This window comes from Pogona vitticeps, chromosome 4, assembly GCF_051106095.1.
Source record: "Pogona vitticeps strain Pit_001003342236 chromosome 4, PviZW2.1, whole genome shotgun sequence".
NCBI classification, from domain to species: Eukaryota; Metazoa; Chordata; class Lepidosauria; order Squamata; family Agamidae; genus Pogona; species Pogona vitticeps.
Genome location: NC_135786.1, coordinates 92,918,279 through 92,939,935, shown reverse-complemented (window position 1 = coordinate 92,939,935; position 21,657 = coordinate 92,918,279). Strand labels below are relative to the sequence as shown.

General features: G+C 41.3%; 1 protein-coding gene across 5 annotated transcripts in view; it reads left to right on the top strand.

Moving 5' to 3' along the window:
- The window catches only part of SNX7 (sorting nexin 7), a 48,305-nt gene that overhangs the window by 13,729 nt on the left and 12,919 nt on the right, over positions 1-21,657 (top strand). For 4 of the 5 annotated variants that reach the window (XM_072997952.2, XM_078391768.1, XM_072997953.2 and 1 more), the window contains 7 exons: positions 627-809; positions 1,858-1,968; positions 2,461-2,625; positions 4,149-4,353; positions 5,046-5,245; positions 9,044-9,130; positions 21,330-21,482. In XM_072997952.2, the coding sequence (XP_072854053.2) occupies positions 627-809; positions 1,858-1,968; positions 2,461-2,625; positions 4,149-4,353; positions 5,046-5,245; positions 9,044-9,130; positions 21,330-21,482 (1,104 nt within the window). The remainder of the gene's footprint in view (positions 1-626; positions 810-1,857; positions 1,969-2,460; positions 2,626-4,148; positions 4,354-5,045; positions 5,246-9,043; positions 9,131-21,329; positions 21,483-21,657) is intronic. The other variant, XM_078391767.1, reaches the window with a different exon arrangement.

Here is a 21,657-nt window from a genome sequence, read left to right as displayed (position 1 = left end):
TATGGATATATGGCATTTTTAGCAGTATTCTTTGCCTGTAAGGAAAGATATAATGAAGCAGAGCTATTTTCTAATGTAGAGCCAGTGTGATGTGGTAGATTGTGTTAGATTAGGACTCAGAAGACCTGGCTTCAAATGCCTGTTCAGCCATAGAAACCCAGTGGGGAGTGGTAATGGATAACCACCCCTTGAACATTTCCCATACCTGGAGAAACCCTATTAAGGTCATCTTAGGTTGATATCACATAACTATTCCAGTGAATTGCATCTCTGCCCAAATATCTTACGTGCTAAACTTCAGTAGCAAATTATTTATTTACAGTGTTTGGTTTTTATATTGCCCATGTGACCAGTGATTACTCTGGGTGGTTCACGAGCAGCAAATGTTTTTCTTCTCAGTCTTGAGGGCTAGAAACATGGTTTCAGTGACAGTTATAGCCTCCAAAATATTACAGCTCAATTAAAAATAAAGTGTTGGGAATCTTTGGCTCTATGTTATGACAAATTAGTTGTGCATTGTAGCAATTGCTCTTAGCTATGGCAACGTAGCTCTGTCGCTACTATGGCGGCAGGTTCTACCTCTCAATAATAGTGACAGTTATTTCAAATGTGTTATTTATTCTCAGGACGCATCCTTAACGGAAGTAAATTCATTCAGTCCTTTGATGCCAACATCTCCAGCCTCCATGATAAACCAGTACAAATTTGAAGATGAACCAGAATCAAAGGATATTTTCATCACCGTTGATGATCCAGAAAGCCACGTCACTGCCATTGAAACGTTCATCACCTACAGAGTTGTTACGAAGGTTAGCACTGGGCTGCCACAAAGGGCTGTTTCAATCATGTAAATGTTGCAGCTGGCCCTCATCCTGCCAACCTTGATTTACGCTGGGGCTGGGCAACTTCAGACATCCTGGGAGGGGGTCAACTTGGGGGAAAATAGGTAGGAAAGAACAGAACTGAAAGTGGCCAGAAATTTACTACAACTTTTGGAAGATGGGCATTGTAGGATGCTAAACATGGCAGAGAGAGAGATTGGGACCTATTTTGAAAGGTGAATGGCTGCTTCTGGAGGTTTTCAGTAGTACCAGTTCAACAGTTTTATTTTTAGGTCTAGGGAAAACCATTTTTAGTGGTGGAAGGGGAAGTTTTGTGACGTGAAGGCAAAGAAGTAACCTTTGGGGGCTCTCTGTGGCCCAAGATCTGTACTTTGCCCACCTCTCATTTACATGGACATGCAGCTTCTTATTTACAAGATCACTGTGGGCAAAAATAGTGATTAAAAGGACCAAATTGGTTGCAGGAATAGACTGAGAAAAATAGTGGTAATGCCGGAAGCTGGCAGTGAAGGTGGTGGTCCAGAGAAGCACCTAGAGCAGTAGTTCCCTAACCTTGAGTCCACAGATGTTCTTGGATTAAAGCTACCAGAAATCCTCACCAGCACAGCTAGTGGTGAAATCTTCTGGGAGTTTTAGTCCAAGAACATCTGGGGACCCAAGGTTGGAAACCGCTGATCTAGAGAATGTGAACTGTTTATGTTGAAATACTCGGGCTCACATCTCCCTAACAACAGACCCCTCCCCGCGGAGCCTACAGCAGCAGCAGATCAATCCACCTGTCCGGGGATATTCGTATACGAATACCCCCATCTCTAGTTTTGGCATCCGTGGAGGAGGGCTTGGAATTGATCCCCTGTGGATACAAGGGTCATCCTATACTTGTAATTGAATATATAGATAGATATATAATTGCAATATAGGCTGATCTTTCCCTTCCAAAAATGGCAACTGTGTACACCAAACAACATTTGGACTATTTCCTTATTTGCTTTTGTGTTCTTTCTCTGATTTTAAGACAACACGTGGTGAATTTGACTCCTGTGAATATGAAGTTAGACGACGGTATCAAGATTTCCTGTGGTTAAAGGGAAGACTTGAAGAAGCGCACCCAACACTCATCATTCCTGTGGGTCTAGTTGATTTTTGGTATTGCTTTGAATACATTCATCTCCTCCATAAAAAAAGACTGAAGTGCACCAATATGAGAAATGTATTTACTGCTCCTGGTCCTACTGCTGAAGAAATTGGCCTTTGTCCATACTAAATAGAGGCATGTCTCTGTTACTTGCAAACATGACTTCATAATAATGGATTTTTAAATCCTGTTCAAAATATTTATCAGTGTTCCTGTAGTCAGAGAAAGAAAATTATTGCTTAGGTAAAAAATGGGGGCATTGTTTTTAAAGTAATAAGTGGTAAAATGTCTCCTCTCATAAGTCTTCTCATTTATAGGTATTCTGATAATGGAACAACTGCTCCCCATTTAGTTTTGAGGCCTCTTTATTTTTGCCAAAGGATTGTATTTTTTGAGGGTTTGTTTTTTTGGTAGATATAACTTTTCGGCTTACTTATTTTTTGTTCCTCCTTTTACTTACTTACTTTATTTTTTCCCCCATAGCCATTGCCTGAAAAATTCATAATGAAAGGAGTTGTGGAACGATTTAATGATGAATTCATTGAGACAAGAAGGAAAGCTCTTCATAAATTTTTAAACCGGATTGCTGATCATCCCACCTTAACTTTCAATAAGGACTTTAAAATCTTTCTAACTGCGCAGGCTTGGGTAAATTAACTTTTAAATAGTGCTGTTGTTACAATAAATAAATCTGCTACTCAGCTAAGGGAGAGGTTTGCTTGTTTTCTCATTTGCTTGCTTTTTTCATTGAAATAAAAAAGAACCCGCGCGCGCGCGCGCACACACACACACACACACACACACACACACACACACACACACACACACACACACACACACACACACACACAGAAACATTATATTTCTTCAATTGTCACATTTATATTCTGTCCTTTCTTCAATGAGCTGAGATTTATATTCTTCCCTTTCTTCAGTTGGTGTACATAAGGTAGGTCATGTTGAGAATGTGTTACTGCCCAAGGTCACCCAGTGAGTTTCCTGGGTCAGTACAGATCTCACCCTGAATTACTCAAGACCTACTCCTATACTAATAGTTATGAAGAACTAAAAGAAAGTCTATTCGCGAAGGCTTTCATGGCCGGGATCTAATGGTTGTTGTGGGTTTTTCAGGCTTCTTGGCCGTGTTCTGAAAGTGGTTCTTCCTAACGTTTCGCCAGTCTCCTCTGAAGTTTGCCAGCCACAGAGACTGGCGAAACGTTAGGAAGAACCACTTTCAGAACACGGCCAAGAAGCCTGAAAAACCCACGACAACCATAAAAGAAAGTGCCCAGGGAGTATATAAATATGGACACTCCCAGTTTCCTCATTCACAGAAGCATGCAAACCTAAGTTCTGCTCCCTATTTTGGGGTACAGTTCAAGATGGAAAATATTGGTCATGGTTGCTTGTCATGCTATGAGAATGACAGAGTCATCTTTAGTACAGTATTCCATGTGAACCATTAATAGAACATAGTGTCCTCCCATTTTTAAATGGATTCTTCAAGCAACAGATGCAGAAAGTTAGAGAAGGTCACTGAAGTAAGGGGTCATTCTAGAAGGCTCATTTAGAGTGCCCTGTTAAGCGAAAACATAAAGTGAAATAAAAAAACCCATTGGAGCGCATTGAAAACCGTTCCAATGGGCTAAAAACTCACCGTCCAGTGAAGATCCTCCATACGGCGGCCATTTTTGGTGCCTATATAGCGAGGAATCAGTCCCTAAGCTCAGCGGGGAGCCATTTTAAGCACCCGGTAGCCATTTTGAAAACCCGACGATCAGCTGTTTTTGATCGTCGTAAAGCGATCATCGCTAAGTGAAATTCCCCCATTTAGACCATCATTTTGTGATCACAAAAACATCACTGTAAAGCGGATTCGTCATAATGCGGGGCAATCATTAAGCAGGGCACGACTATACTGGCATTCTGAATGATGCTATGGGTTCCAATGAAATCCTCAAAAGGGCTGTGATAGTAGCTGTGTGAATGAATGACAATAAGCTGTATGGGGAAATGTGGTAGATCTGTCATATTTCAGACATATCCAGATAAGCAGGATGGGCATTCTATGTGAAATCCAGAAATCACCATTTGTGATGTGAATTCATAGTTTTACTGTCATCATCATCAGCCACCAGTGACAATGCTGAATTTCTTCTCATCATTTTTAGGAGCTTTCATCTCATAGGAAGCAGGGCCCTGGCTTGTTCAGCAGAATGGGACAAACTGTTAAAGCAGTTGCTTCATCCATGCGAGGAGGAACTGTGAAAAACCGTCCAGAACCTTTTGCAGAAATGAATGCATATGTGGACATATTTAGCCAGAAGATTAGTCTCTTGGACAAAATTTCTCGTCGAGTTTACAAGGAAGAGAAAGGTTGGTGGGAAAGAAGACTCGAATGTGCCTGCCCTGTTATAGACCAGTAACTTACCTGGTAGTTAAGTTGTGATTAGAGTCAACCCATTGAATCAATTGAACTTATATAAGTGTTGCCTTTTTACATCCCCACAGATTCAATGATCCTAGTCTAACTGCTACTTACTACTGAATTTCAAACAGCATGTCTAATTGATGCAATTTATATATTTATTTAATATGCCATCACTAACTTTCTGACATTGACTGAGGCATGGTTGCATATTGTAAATCTTTAGAATATTGATAATAGAAGTATTTTAGAGTATTGATAATAATGGTCAGTGTCTAATACTGTTTTTGCCTTTGCCTAAGTGGAAGAGGGGCCATTCACCCATCTTCCTCCAAATCCATTCCCCCCCCCCCATGCCTAAAAAATTGCTCTGGGGGACTGAGAAATATTTTGGGATAGTTTTCAGTTCCAGAGGGGTTTGCAAGGAGTCAGGGCCAAAAATCCATATGCTGTCCTGAGCATGATATTGGATATAAGGCAGTGAAGATGACAACCGTGACAGTAAGGTAGAAGTCCTTCCTGTCTTTGTGAGGTTCTAAATAGCCATTCCGATTTCTTGACCTGTATGCTTGAATTGTTTTAGAAATGTATTTAAATAGAAATCTCTATAATCCATCTCTCCTTCAACTTGCTTTTCAAGATTATTGCTATGAATTGAAAGAATTTGGCCCCATCCACACACTTTGGTCTGCGTCGGAAGAAGACCTGGCAGACACGCTCAAAGGGGTGGCCAGTTGCATTGACAAATGCTGCAAGGCTACAGAGAAACGGATGGTGGCGCTCTCAGACATTCTCTTCCCTGCTTTACACGAATATTTGCTCTACAGTGAAATATTAATGGTAAGAGGGATCAGATGCTGCATATTTTCAAAAGGAACACCCAATTACATGGTTTTCTTTGATGAGGCTGTGCTAATGTTAGAAATGTGAAGGCCAGAAGAGTGGGGGGGGGCACAGCTTTTTTTAACTACTTCCTCCCCTTCCCAAGAATAGTGTTTAGTTTTTTTCAGAGGGGAAACTAGAAACTTTGGGAAATGCAGCACTTTGATTACTGGGATTTTTTTTTCGTTTTTCTTCCCCTAATTTTCAGATGGCAAAAATTAAGGTATGTGTAGTTAGGTTGCATAAGATTCAGCTGTTTGTGGCTTTCTTTTTCATACAGTGCATATCCTTAATTTTTTCTTATGCAAAACTTAGATTCCTGTATTTATACATTTCATAAATTTACCAAATAGTACAGTTTTACATGCTGAGTTCGGATAAAGTAATTTATGTTGCTAAAACAGTAATGTTTGCTATGAAAGTGAGTATTGCGTGCATTTCAATTTCTCTTGATATTTCTGGGATTTTCCTCCGAAAACTCTCCGATCAGGAGGAAAAAAAGAGTTCCCTCCACCTCATGGTTTCAGACTTTCCAGAAATTTTGCCCTGCATAACATATAGTCAGTGCATTTTCTTAGTTGATGCTGCTAAGTTAGGGGATGGGTAAAGTTCACACCTGCACAATGAATGAGGAAGGTGCAGATTTCTTTTTCTGTGTCATGCATTCCTTGGAAGTCCTCTCTCAACCTTGGTCAGACCAACAGAGGGCTTGTTTTAATTGATGCTGGTCTCCTGAGAGAAAACGGCAAAAGGATGATAAAGAATCCCGAGTAACAAGATGCAGGTTGATGAGTGACTATGGGTGGAGCTCTGGCTTCAGGGATTCAGACTCCACTTTGGGTTCCAGTTCACACTGCGGCTCTCAGGAAAGGAAGGAGCCAGCTGAGATCACCTAGCAGGTGCATGGCTGATAGGCATTACATGTCTTGCCACCTGTGTAGCCTTGGACAAGCTGCACAGTCCCTGAGCGCTGTCGGAGGGAGGAAATGGTAAACCACTGGTGAACATTGTAAGCCTAAGAAATCACAACAGGGTTGCCATGAGAGAGAATGGACTTCATGAGCGATAATTGTTTTATTAGGTGATTAGGGCTGTTTTGACATTGAGATGCTGTGGGATTTTGTTTATCAGTTATGTTTATTTGTTTATTATTCATTTAAAATATTTTTACCCTGCCTTTCTTCTTAAAAGGACCCAAGGCCGTTTATAGGTTACCTGTCCTCCAGTAGACTCAAGGTACCCTATATATATATGTTTCCTCAACTTTATTCTCATCACAGCCCTGTGAGGTAGGTCAGGCAGAGAGGGTCAGAAACTGGCCAAGGTGCACCCAGTTAGTTTCATGCCCTCATATTTGGAGCACCTGCAAGCCTTTTTCAGTACTACATATGAAGAGGAGAGATTTCATTGGCAGTAGATATGCTGTTGATTTAGATATGATGGCACCCATGACTACATACATAAGATATTCCTAACTCCGTAAGGTTAGAGATTTTCCTTCGGATCCTGTGAAATTTCTGCCAGGACGTTCATTGTAAGCAACAGGGCACTGGGAAGGACCAACAACCAGCGGGCTCAGTCTCAGAATGTGTGTTGTTCCTGTCTTGGAACTGAACAAAAACCTTGCTTTTATTCCAGGGACAGTGGTTTCTCTTGTCATATTTGACAGGTTGAGGGGAAAGTGTTCATCTTTGCTAGCTCTTTCCCTCTTCAAAAACTTGACACCAACGAAGTGGGTGGCAATTCGGAGTGAGCATTGTTGTTGTTACGTGCTGTCACGTCACCTCTGGCTTATGGCAACCCTGTGACTGAGTGATCTCAAAAAATGTCATCAACGGCCCCCACTCAGCTCTTACAAACTCAAGCCTGTGATTTCTTTTAGGGAGTCAACCCATCTTATATTGGGGCATCCTCTTCTCCTGCTGGCTTCAACCTTTCCCAACATTATTGTATTTTCCAGAGAATCCTCCCTTCTCATGATGTGCCCAAAAAAGGACTGCCCCAGCTTCAATATTTTTACCTCCAGAGATAGTTCAGGCTTGATTTGATCTAGGACTCATTTGTTTGTCTTATTTGGCAGTCCAGTATATCTACAAAGCTCCCCTCCAGCACCACATTTCAAGCAAATTGATTTTTTCCCTATCAGCTTCCTTAACTGTCAAGCTTTCACACCTATACAATACATGATGGCTGGAAATACAAAAGTATTGATTATCTTGGTCTTGGTCTCCAGTGACACATCCTTATGCTTGATGATCTTTTCTATCATCAGGGTAACCATTACACACCCAAATTCCATTGGCATCGGGAGAACTTTGGTGGGCCAGTTTTCTCTAAATTGTAGCCAGTACATTTTATGTTTGCTTTTGAATTGTGGTACTTGTGGTGCTGAAGGAGACTCTTGAGAGTCCCCTGGACTGCAAGGAGATCAAACATATCCATTCTAAAGAAAATCAACCCTCAGTGTTCACTGGAAGGACAGATCCTGAAGCTGAGGCTCCAATACTTTGGCCTTCTCATGAGAAGAGAAGACTCCCTGGAAAAGACCCTGAGGTTGGGAAAGTGTGAAGGCAAGAGGAGAAGGGGACGACAGAGGACGAGATGGTTGGACAGTGTCATCAAAGCTACCAACATGCATTTGGCCCAACTCCAGGAGGCAGTGGAAGACAGGAGGGCCTGGCGTGCTCTCGTCCATGGGGTCACAAAGAGTCGGACAGGGACTTAATGACTAAACAACAACATTTTATATTCAATTCTAAAGACTTCTGTTTAAATGACTTACAATGGTATTGCATTTTTAGACTGAAGCAAACAATTTGATAACAGATTGTTCTTTTCAATAGTGTATTTTATGTATATAGCTGCATCCTAACTGGTTCTGCCAATACCAAAGTAAAATTGGGATTACAGCCACTGTTGTGGGAAATTGCTCTGAACATAATATTTTATTCTATTTTTACACTGCCTTTATGTTTTTTTTAATGCATCCATGGTGGTTAATCATAAAGTACAGATGGAAAACAAGACCTTGATTAAAAGCAGAATATAAAAGCAAATACATTGAAAACATAACCCACCCAATTGGTTAGACCGCCTTCAGCATATGGTGTGGTATCTATATACTCGGCTCTGTTGCTGTACATTGCAGTTTTTTTCATAAAAGTGGTTAAACCATACAGCTGTATCATCAAAATACATTGGCTCTTGTTAATAGATGCTACTGTATTTATCTTTTGAAACATTTATCCACAATGTTTTGAAAGGATACACTTTAAATTTCCAAGCAATATACTTGTCTGAAAATAGAAAGGTAAGTGTGTCTAAGTCTTTCATATAAAAAAATGTTACAAATCTATGTTTTCTGTTTCACATCTTAGGAACACTGGTTTGGATCTGGAGTTGTTTCGCTGTGCACAGGAGGGCTCTTTTCATTTGTAGAAGGAACTGAGATCTAGTGGAGGTTTCTACTGAAAGACATAGGGATGGTTTTCATCTATTCCTCCGGCACTCATACCCAGCACAGCATGAGTTTTAGCATTTTCCATCAAGCATATAGGGCAACAATGTGCAAAAATGCCCCTTTGGTGCATCAAGTAATATCAGGGAAATGGGGACAGAATTTGTTTCATTCACTTTTTTCTCAAATTCTGACAAAAAATACACATTGAAACCTATGTGTGCCGGAACTGTTTCCCTGTAAGAAATATTGTCCTCCTGTAGCAGATAACTTCTGTCTCTATTGGCTTTCCGATTCAGGGAGTGCTGAAAAGAAGAGACCATATCCAAGCAGAGCTGGATGCCAAAGTTGATGCCTTGTATAATAAAAACACAGAAAGTGAGCTTGTAAGTATGTGACATTGTCAGTTTGCAAGATGGAACGGTGTATTTCTGGCTGTGATTAAAAAGTAGATTACATTACTTCATGTGGTATATTTTGAGAAGTCTGATCGCAGAGTAGTTAAAGAAGGTCTGTAGCATCTGTTTCTCTGGCATACGATTAAGAAGCCATCTTACACCAGCACAGACAGTTTGCCCTTCTAGCCTAGTTTTGTTTCTGGAGCAGCTTTCCAAGATGCAACTTTCCAGACATTAAGCAAAATGTCTTTCCTGTTAATTTTACTCATTGAAGATACATGAGATAGAACATGCAGTTCCTGCAGGGACTGCTCAGCTATAGCCCCTATTTGTTTATATATATGTGTGTGTGTGTGTGTGTGTGTGTGGTGTGTGTGTGTGTGTGTGTGTGTGTGTTTATATATATATATATATATATGTATATATGTATGTATATGTATATGTATGTATGTGGATGTATGTATATATATATATATATGTGTGTGTGTGTGTGTGAGAGAGAGAGAGAGAGTAGATAGATAGATAGCTATAGATATATACAGTGGTGCCTCGCTTAACGACGATAATCCGTTCCAGGACAATCGCTGTTAAGCGAAAACATCATAAAGCGAAATTAAAAAGCCCATTGAAATGCATTGAAAACCGTTCAGTGCGTTCCAGTGGGCTAAAAACTCACCGTCCAGTGAAGATCCTCCATATGATGGCCATTTTCGGTGTCTGTATAGCGATGAATCCGTCCCTAAGCACAGCGGGGAGCCATTTTAAGCACCCGGCGGATCAGCTGTTTTTGATCGTCGTGAAGCGAAAATCGGTTCCCAGAGCAGGGAACCGATCATCGCTAAACACAATCCCCCCATTGAGACCATTGTTTTGCGATCGCAATTGCGATCGCAAAAACATCATTGTAAAGTGGATTGTTCATAATGCGGGGTAATTGTTAAGCGGGGCATGACTGTATTTACAAATAACAATTCACAGTGATGATCTTAAGCTTAACATTTAGAATACTAGGAGGGGACTGATCTAACTTCTGGTCTGTTGGCTTTCAAAGGGCCAAGAAGTTTTTGATAGGAGAATTTACTGAAACTTGCCATTCGGAGCCTGTCTTCTGAAGTGGGCTAGGACTGTGTCCCCTCTTCTCTATGAACTGATTGATCTCAATGAATGAAACTTTTCAGCCAGGACAAATGCAGTGAAAAACACATGCAAAAATGTCCTTCTTTCATTGTAAAACACGGTATTCCAATATTAACTGCTAGGCGTGGAAAACATTCTGTTTAGTTGAATGGGAAGAATGAATGAATAGAAGTAGAAAAAGGAAGTTTAGCTATCACAGTGTTGCAGTTGTTTCTAACCAAGGCTTAATTAATTAATTACATTTTTGTCCTGCCTCTCCTTCACAGAGCTCAGGGCAACATCAATAAATCTTCTGCTTTATCTTCACAACAGTCCAATGAAGTAGAACTGCCTTATTCCTATCCCACATTCTATGCAGAGGAGAGGAGCAAGGCAGTTCTAGTTTGTTCCAACTACAGTGGTGCCCCGCTTAACAATTACACCGCTTCACGACGATGTTTTTGCAATCACAATTGCGATCGCAAAATGATGTTTTAATGTTTTTTTTTTTCACTTCTGGACGATCAGTCCCCTGCTTCGGGAACCAATTCTTCCCATTACGACGATCAAACAGCTGATCGTTGGGTTTTCAAAATGGCTGCCGGCTGCTCAAAATGGCTCCCCACTGTTTTTAGGAGGCATTTTCCGCTGCACAGGCACCCCAAAATGGCCGCCCTATGGAAGATCTTCACTGGACGAGCAGGTATTTTGCCCATTGGAACGCATTGAACTGTTTTCAATGCGTTTCAATGGGCTTTTTTATTTCGCTTGATGAGGATTTCACTCTACAACGATTTCGCTGTAACGGATTATCCTCGTCAAGCGAGGCACCACTGTACAGGGGCCAACCTTTTTTTGGACTGCGTGCTGACTTAAGTACGTATTCCTACAGGGCCATAATGTGTCTGTCTCATCTCAAAGGATGGAGTGGTTAAACCTTACCTTTCCAGTTGTTAATGGTCTGTATATTCTTCCACAGCATTCAGCTTTTCTTTTTCCCTCCTCATGTCCTGTTGGTTGCAAGGTACAGTGTTTCCCCAAAAATAAGACAGGGTATTATATTAATTTTTGTTCCCCCCCCCCCCAAAAAAGCAGTAGGGCTTATTTTCAGGGGATGTTTTATTTTATTTTTCATATACAACAGTCTGTGTTTATTTAAATACTGCCATGTCATCTTCTGGTTGCTGCACAATAGTAGAAGGTGGTGTTTCACTTAACTGGAGCTTATTTTTGGGATAGGGTTATATTATGAGCATCCTGAAAAATTATACTAGGGTTTATTTTCAGGTTAGGTCTTATTTTCAGGAAAACAGGGTATGTTTGTGCAGGAAGAGTGAATCCATGTAAGGATAAAATGTATTTGCATCTGAATTTTTATTCCATTTGAGGGCCTTAAAGATTGTACTCCAGGAGTCGTACAGCTTTGTGTTGTGGATTTTCTGTCTCAGGTACTAAATCCTGAAAAATCATCCTAGGGCTTATTTTCAGGTTAGGTCTTATTGTTGGGGAAACAGGATAAATGTATAGCAGGAATATTGGTAGCAGTCAGAGCAGTTGTACAAAGCAGTTTCAAGGGAAGAGGAAGCTAGAGGAATTTGAAGGATAAAATTTACTTCTTCCCTTCCCCCCCCCCCCAATCATGAATTGTCCGTGCTTTGGAAGGGAAAGGGGTCACTCTTTCAGGGCTTTTTGGTCTTGGCTGCATATACAGTTTGAAGGAAAGGAAGACAAACACTGCATTCATTACTGCAAAGACATAACTTATATTTCTTAGCAGTTGGGTATCACTTAGAATTATAAGAGTTGTGAATAAAAATTACACCTCAAAACTAATTGATTCTGCACTTATGTTGTAGACACTTCCCAGGCCTGCCCCAGGCCCCACATGTGTGCACAGAAGAATTCCTGAGGGACTCAGGAGAGCCTAATTCCCCCCCCCCAACACACAAGCCATTCACCTTCCCCTCTACACTGTCTTTTGTCCTGTGAAGGCCACTTGCACTTGAGAGGGAGGACAGAACAAGATTGTCTTGAAACTGGACAGCCTCCTTTCTATGCAGGGGTTGTAAGCAAAGTTGGACATGACCATGCCTTTTGGGTGATACCAGCTTGGTGTGCTACACATGTGACCTGTTCCTCACAATCTGGACCCAGTACCCGAGAAATGAGTCATCTGTGGTACTAACAATGCCACATACCATTTTCTGTTCCCACTGCTATTATTGTACGAATGATTTGTCACATTGGAAGTTGTAAGGTTGGGCTTCTGCTTAGTCCCTGCTAACTCAACGAGCCAAAGTTCTGAAAGCAACATGAGTCTGAGTCTATGGTAGGTTATCATAGAAAATAGAAACCTTTTTGGATATGCATAAAAGAATTAATCTGAATCCATCCAGGAGAGAAGAATTTTAGCCACACCTCTCTGTTGTTCTAGAGAACAATAGTCTGAAAATGATGGGCAGTGTCACCTCTCTATGAATTTTCACAGAACAATAGTCTGAAGATGATGGGCAGTGCCACCTCTCTGAATTTTCAGTGGGACTATGAAAAATCATGTTCCTGATAACATGGAAAAGGTTTCCATATAAGTGGGGGTTCTTTTCTTCAGATTGCTGGTCTGCACACGGAAATTAGGGTGCTGATGTTTCTTTGAACCTAGATAGGCAATTTGTTTGGAACTTAACTGGAGCAGTTCATCTGCAGATGTAAAAATTACGGTGGTGCCTCGCTTGACGATGTTAATTTGTTCCAGCGAAATCGTCAAACTAAATAAAAAAAACCATTGAAATGCATTGAAAACCATTCAGTGCATTCCAATGGGCTGAATACCTGCTCGTCCAGCGAAGATCCTCCATACAGCGGCCATTTTCAGAGACACTAAAGCAAGGAATCCATCCTAGAAAACAGTGGGAGACCATTTTCTTCAGCCGGTGGCCATTTTGAAACCTGACAATCAGCTGTTTGCTGATCGTCGTAAAGCGAAAATCTGTTCCCGAAGCAGGGAACTGATCATCGCTAAGCGAAATTCCCCCATTTAAACCATCGTTTTGCAATCACAAAAACGATCGCAAAAATGTCAACGTAATGCGGATTTGTCGTAGAGCGGGGTAATTGTCCAGTGGGGCATGATTGTATAATCATCCCAATTTCATGTTTTATAGTCATGGATCCCACTGATTCAACAATTAGGAGTTAGTGACGCTGCAAAATGAGCGATAGCCTTGTACAAAACTAAATTGAGGTTATAATTGTATGACACCTGTTAGGAAGATCCATTTAACATAAACAGATTTACTACTGGTAGGCATGTAGAACTGTAGTGACATTTTCAGTTTATTCTTTAGTCTTATGAAGGCTGCTATTCTAAATTAAAATTCCTCCTCAACATGTCTTATTTCAAAAAAAATAAAAAGAGCTAATTATCCATTATCTTATATTTAATGAACTATTCATTCACAATTTTGTATTTTCCTTTTCCTTTGTCATATCATGGGTCCTCTGTTGGATTTCAGGGGCCCAAACACATGTTGAAAAATTAGTTTCTTATTTTAATAACATAGAAGCATCCAAGTGACTTAAAAACTAGACAGAAATTCCCTTCTGTTATAACCATATCCCTTCAAATGTTCCAGCCTTACTTTAAAAATGATTTACTCAAGGCTAATCAGTCTTGAGGAATTTCCTAGGTTCCACTTAGTTGTGCTACCATTAAACTCAAGGGCCTCCATTTTGAAACAGGCAGCTTTGAGTGAGTTGCCAGCACTGCAAAAGCAGCATGACTTTCAAGTATGTGTTTTTCCCTGAACTATCCCCAAGGTATGTGGCATTTAAGCACTTGCTGTATAGTGAGCGATAAATAAGGATTGCATGAAGGCAAACATGGTACCCATTACGGGTGAGTGAACAGGCTGGCACAATGGGTAGGACCCTTCAGCATAGAAACCAAGCTGGTTGCAAGAAGGAAGCTCCCTCTTCCATGCCCAGCATAGTTATGCAGCAAGCTGCCTCAGGAGAGACAGAGCAAGTACAGTAGAAGTCGTGCAGGCTAGTAACATAGGGTGCTTATTTATAAGGTTGACCTAAACCTCATAGCATTAGACTTAAAATGCTCAAGCCTTGGGAAGGGGGTGCATTTGGAAGAAATGAAACAGAAAATGTTGCCCTTCCATTCATCCTGCTGCTATGAATTTATGGTTACTGATTTTTTAAATTTTCCTTTTAATTTTCACAACAACCCAGTGTAGCAGGACAAACTAAGAAGTAGTGACTAGCCCTGGGTCACCAACTAGGGTCCTGGCTTAGTGAACTGGAACTCTCTGAGGCAAATTGAGCACTCCTTCTGTTACTGGGGAAATGATTTCACTGCCACAGTGCGCCAGCATGTGTTCAAAACAGTGAGACTCCAGTACAGGTCTTGTAGCTCAAATTTACAGAAACATGCAACCTTTCTAACTGCATTACAATCAGATTTCAAGCTGAATTTATGGGTCTCCTCCAGGGATAAAACATACAAGGAATCATGAAGGAAGCATGGCAGTGTAGATAAAACATGTAAACATTTCTCTGAAGGAGTGCTATATACTCCTAGGCTGCTACAGTTCTTTTTTCTCTCAAGTGAAAGGACATTGCTGATCTGGAAGCTATTGTTAGTGCAAAACATGTTGGAAAGTGTGTGTGTATGTGTGTGGGAGTCACTTTGATAAGTGGAAGAGATGGAATTCATATACTCAGGAGTGAGTTGATGGGGAAGAAAGCAAGTGATGTACAGTGGTGCCTCGCTTGATGAGGATAATCCATTCCAGCGAAATTGCTGTAGAGCGAAATCCTCGTCAAGCGAAAAAAAGCCCATTGAAACGCATTGAAAACCATTCAATGCGTTCCAATCGGCGAAATACCTGCTCGTCCAGCGAAGATCCTCCATAGGGCGGCCATTTTCAGGTGCCTGTGCAGCGAAAAATGCCTCCTAAAAACAGCGGAGAGCCATTTTGAGCAGCTGGCGGCCATTTTGAAAACCCAACAGTCAGCTGTTTTGATCATCGTAATGCGAAGAATCTGTTCCCAAAGCAGGGAACCGATTGTCAGGAAGCGGAAAAAGGCCATTAAAACATCGTTTTGCGATCGCAATTGCCATCGCAGAAACATTGTCGTGCAGCAGATTCATCGTCAAGCGGGATAATCGTTAAGCGGGGCACCACTGTACAAGCTTTTTCTATTAGTCATTTGTTCTCAGGAAAAGTTTCTCCAGTTGATATCTTCCAAGTGGATACTCTTAGTAAGATAAATGCTTGTTGCTGACCGCGTCGCAGCTGAGAAGGCCATTCAGTACATTCCTAGCAAAACCTAAATGCAGACAGAGCTAGCGCCAGACTTCCATGGCCCCTCAGTGTAATGGGGCCAACCATACACCAAGCAGACTCTGTGCTGCTGCTGCTGCTGCTGCTGCAACAGCTCTGGCTGCCACCATAATTTGCCTTCACTGATCTTTGCAGTGTGTTGCATCTGAGTCATATAACATGGCAGGTGTCACAGAGTGAGATGAAAGCTGCCCTGTAGCCACTCTTGGTCAGTAATGCCATAGTGACCATTCAGGTAGATGGGGGTGGTGAGAGTGAGTAGCTGCAAGCTGCCTCAGGACGGAACAGCAGAAGCACAGCTATCCTGACAGCAACTAGTTCGATGACATTAAGGTCAAGAGAGTCAGATGTAGTCCCCCGAGCCTCTGGGCTCTTGGCAGTTGCCCAGTCTTGCCAGCCCCTGGTGCCAGGCTTGGAGTACTGTTCACAATGCATCGTTCAATCACTATGACAAGGGACAACATCTTTGGAGGGGGCTGAGAACACCCCTTGTTTGGCTCTGTGCAGAACAGAATTGGGCTCTCTTCTGCCACACGGCCTTCCCTCACACAGGCAGCCCCTTTCATAGGATTTAATGAGCTCTATCCGACTGTCCACGCGAGCTCGCCTTTGGAAGCGGATGGCTCAAAATTAGGTTGACAGTGAGTGGCGTGAACCTCAATGTAACATGAAGAGTGTTTGCTCTGGAGATGGGGAATCACAAACATGCTATTAGCACTGTGAAAAGGCTACGGAGCGTGATCTCTAAATGGGACATCAGGTTTGTTCCTGCAGAGAGTGCAGCTGTGACACATAAGAAACGGGAATAAAGAGAGGGGGTAGGATTAGTTCCTTCAATCATCATACCTGCTTTAAAGCCAAAAATGAGTTTGGTTAGAGATGTCATATGATACATACAATTGCTTTCAAGCTGTAGCTTGTGATATTGCAGGCTTTGTTCAGGGACTGCCATTGTGATGGACTCAGGGGAGTGTTGGACTTGGAGTAAAGAGGCACAGATTTATTTCCCACTTCGGCCAAGAAATCCGGGTGATAATTCTACAGTGGTCCCTCGATTTATGAACTTAATCCATCCCAGAAGATGTTTGTAAGTGGAAATGCTCGTTAAGTCGAAGCACCATCTCCAGTTGAAATGCATGGGAATGGGATTAATCCGTTCCAGCATTTCAAAAAAGGAAAAATAAATATAAATAGAGCAACTCCCACACTGGGACTGCAAAAAAACAAAAGACCCTAAAAACAAAACAACACAGCACAGAAACATAACCCCCCCCCCAGTCCTTATAATGCTCACTTATAAGGCCCTAAATGGTTTGGGACCTCAATATTTGGCGGAACGCCTTCTCCCACCAAGATCTACCCGGATCACCCGCGCGAGCCAGGAGGTGAGGCTGAGGAGCCTGACGACGAGAGAGGCCCGGAAGGAGAAGACACGAAACCGGGCCTTCTCGGCGGTGGCTCCTCGCCTCTGGAACAATCTCCCTTCTGAGATTCGCACGGCCCCTACGCTGGGTACATTCAAAATTCAACTAAAAACATGGCTTTATGTCCAGGCCTTCCCTCCTGCCAGCATTTAAATTAATTTAATTTATTTAATTTAATTTTTTCTTTTCTTAACTATTATTTATTATTTTTAGTATGTTTGTTAATATGGATGTTAATGGATTCATATTGTTTTGTATTTTTTTTTCTGTTGTTAGCCGCTCAGAGTGGTATAATTATACTAGATGGGCGGGATATAAATCAAATAAATAAATAAATAAATAAATAAATAAATAAATAAACCCACCCCAAACAGTTTTTTAAAAAGGAAAAAGCAGGACCTTACCAGTCCGAAGCCTGCTCAGCCTCCCAGGCTTCCACCGCTGCAGCGACCTCTGCAGCTGCCCGACCTGGGCTCCGCCGCCACTGCCCAGCTGGGCTTCCGCTGCCACTGCCCGGCCTGGGCTCTGCCTCCTGGAGCCCAGCCGGGAGCTGAGCAGCGGGGACCGCTGGAGGCAGAGCCCATCCAGGATGGGTTTGACGGCACTGGATCCCCGCTGCTTCCACCACCACCGCTGTATCCCTTTTCCTAACCATTGGGACGAAAGAACTGTACAAAGAAACAGCCTCTTTGCCACCGATGGTTAGCAAATTTACATTTCTCACCCTTTTCCCCTGCCCTTTTGTGTTCGTAAGTGGAAGCTCTGCTCGCAAGTCGCTGCAAAATTTTGTGAGCAGAGGTGTCGTAAGTCGAAATGTTCATAGATAGGGGCGTTCGTAAGTCGTGGCACCACTGTACTCACAAGGTTATAGTGAAGATAAAACTGGAAGACAATTGTACAAAGTAGAAACATAGTGGCTTTGTATCTGGCAAGGTCAAATGTGTAACTCTCGAACAATGACCTCAGAGCAGTATAAGATTTCTAACATTTTTGGGGGGGAGGGTGGTCTGCCTTAGCTGACATTTATTCCTAAAAGGGTTAATTCCTTAATATCTTCTGAGTATCAAAGTAGTTTACATTTTCCATCCCTTTTCAGAGGATGAGAATAAACCATTGTTTCCCTCATGGTGATGAAGGTTGTTCTATACCTCCACATCTTACTTATGCTGTGTTTTCCCATGTAGGAAAAATTGTCCAGACAACACCAGCTTGCCAAATTCTACAACCTTTATTTATCTAATTGCTTCTATGCATAAACATCCGCAATTAATAATTCAGAAATTACTGAAAATATGTAATATTTGAGAAATTATTGGCACATGTACTACTTCTCATAAAGCTTAGCCCTAATAGCTATAAACGGTGTTGTAGGTACAAATGCTTAAAAACATAGGAAAACTGAACTTAAATTGCAGCCATGGGACTTAGCAAGCAGAGGGGAAAGCAGGGATCAAAGGCCTGCAGGAACAATTTGATCCCTGCTTTCCCCTCCACTTGTTTTCATACTCTCCGCAGCTTACTTCCGTGTATAAGACAACCCTCAATTTTGAGTCTAAACATTTTAGACAAAAGTAAAGTCTAATACATGGAAAAATATGCTATTTCAAGTATGAGCTTTCGGCAAGAAAAGTTCCAGACACGCCCATTCACATCATTGGTCCATGTATCTCATTCCTGCTTACGTGACTGGCAAGCACTCCCCAAGCTTTCACAGAGAAATCTTTCTTAGCCCAGCATGAAGATGCTGCAGATTTAACTCGGGACCTTTTGAATGTAAGCCATGTGCTCAACAGTTGTGCCATGAATTTTCCATTTTTGGAGTCCTTGGAGGAAGGGTAAAAGAAAAAAATAATTACTACTCTAAAGTTCTGGCTAAAAGCCATGTAACATAATTTACTTGGAGGCTCAATAAATCTCAGGATTTTCACCCTGCCTAGGATTGCCTAGAGAGGAAAGCTGTTTCCATAAACTATAATTCAGCTCCATGTGTCCTAGGTTCAACAAGTCAGTTCTAAAACTTGGACTTATCTGTTGGTAAGCACAAGTGAAGTGTAGGGGAAACTGTCTCAGTTACAAAGCAATCAGGTGAACTAAAGAACAGCTCATCTAATACTTTAAAAGTTGTGTAGACGAAGGAATTTCTACACATGCTGTTCATCTTATCCTATTAACTCTTTGATATGACTAGGCACAACAAAAACCAAAACAGAACAAATGTATTGCACCACTTTTGCTGATGGGGATAGGAATATGACCAAGGAATGAGATCAAATGGAATAAAATCTGATCTGGCCATAGTGACATATGTCTTACTCATTTGGATTACTGCAATACTCATGACTGGTCTTTTTTTTAAAATCAGGATTTGCTGAAATGCACAAAATTTGGGATGGCCAGCATTTTTTTTCTTTTAAGGAAAAAAAAAACAAATTGTGAGAGAAACCAAGATTAACAGATTCTTCTGTCCACATCCAGAGCTTCGAGTGGCGAACTGTAGAGTCTGAGTTTAGATTTCTGTGTATTCAGTCATATTAGTGTTGATGTAGAGCCACCATTTGTTGGTTTCTCAAGAGCCTTCATTTTTAACAACTATTGTCTTTTTCAAGTTAGGAATAGTTTTATGTACTGAACTTGTGGATAATTTGGATAATTTGTGGATAACTTGAGGGATAATTTCAGTGTGGTTCAATTTTGAAGAATTTTTTGAATCTTTTTTTTTTAATCTTCATATTAGGGAGGAAAAGGTTGACGTTTTAAAGGAATGAACACTGTAGAAAGCAAAAGTAAAAAGATTTCCCCTTCAGTAAATGAAATATGCTTCGCCTGCCATTTTCTTTCTTTTTGTGTGTGTGTGTTGCTCTTAAAGATAATAATAATAATTAGTCAAGTCAATTTCAGTTGATTGACCCCATAACCGGCCAGTCCACTTACCAGTACTTCCACTGGCCAGTATTTCTCCACCTCCCCACACAGTCAACAACTCCAGCAAGGAGGTGGGATGACAAGTTTCCCGACTCAGCTGCTGGGCAGTCAGTTGTGCAGGGAGGATGGGAAGCACTGGCTGGGCTACTTTCGTGATTGGCGCAACGTGAATGGTGATAGCTGTGTGCTCCATGCAGTGAGTGGAAAGTGGACTGTCCTGTCCTGGGGGGAGGGTCCAGTTTCCCCAGGCACCTGTGATGCCAGTATTTCATAGTCTTCCCCCCCCCCAGGGATAGGACTGTGAATATCCCATCTCTACCATAGAGTAGCTGGCTGGATAGCTCAGTGTTTTAGGTAGCTGGCTACAAGGCCAGAGTTTGAGAGTTCGATTCTCAATGTTCCTCCATGGAGAAGAGCCAGCCTGTGAGACCTTGGGCAAGCTGCACAGTCCCAGGGTGCCCCCAGAAGAAGGGAATAGTAGACCACTTCTGAGCCCTCTCTACCTGGAAAAGCCTGAAAAGGGTTGACCTAAGTCAGAATTCCCTTGATGGCACATTGTTATTATTATTATTATTATTATTATTATTATTATTATTATTATTATTATTATTATTATTATTATTATTATTATTATTATTATTATTATTATTATTATTGGTGCAGAATGCTCAGGAATTATTTCTGCTGCGTTCTGGGATGAGCTATAGTCTTTATTGTATATGGCCAAATTATTTATGGGTAAACAAGAGTGCATCAGGATGTAACTGAGGCCTAGCTGTAGTGGGTGCCCAAAGGTGGTTACTGTAGTAACTGTTTTGAAGTAACTCCTGCAAAAATGAGTTGCGTTTGGTTTATGAATAGCTTTTATGGTCTATCATGGAAACCTTGTGCCAACACATACATTGATATTTTATCTGTAGTAAGCATTCTATGCCTTTTAACTGCCAGAAATTTTAGCAGTGAGCCAATCTGCCATTACTGATCCTCTCAGTGAAAGATCCTGGATAAATTTCCAAGGAACCCCAAAGATTCCTAAACCACCCTTTAAAAACAAAACAAAAAAACAACCCAGAATAGAGAATAAAAGACTTCTCTGTATTCTAGAAATATAATAAAATCCTGGATTTTGTTGTAAAAAATCCTCACTTACCACCATCTTTCTTGGTCTTCTTGCTCTCTGGATGAGTTGTATTGTAAGCTGGAATGATCCAAGACAGTATGAAGACTGACCATGCTGGTTGGGGATAATAGGAATTATAGCTAGCACATTTGGAGGGCACCAGGTAAAGGAAGACCGCATTATGAGGTTCTTTAATAGTGTTATTTCCTCCCATAAACTGATGAAATGTGCATATATGTACTTTTGTCTAGCTATCAGAAGAGATTGGAAAACTTGAGGACAAAGTAGAGTGTGCCAATAACTCTCTGCAAGCTGACTGGGACAGATGGAAGCAAAGCATGCATCTAGATATGAAGTCGGCATTTAACGATGTTGCAGAAAACAATATCCACTATTATGAGCAGGTAAAATGTACATTTTTAATAACATGGCGTGCATATTTTTGCTGTTTCTGTGTTACTTGCTTATAAAAGGGATAATCTCTCATCAATGTAAGGTAGAAGCTATGTCGTGCTGATCTTTGAGTAAGTTATTTTCAGACTGCTTCTCATATTGGTCAACAGAGGGCAGCCTTGTTTT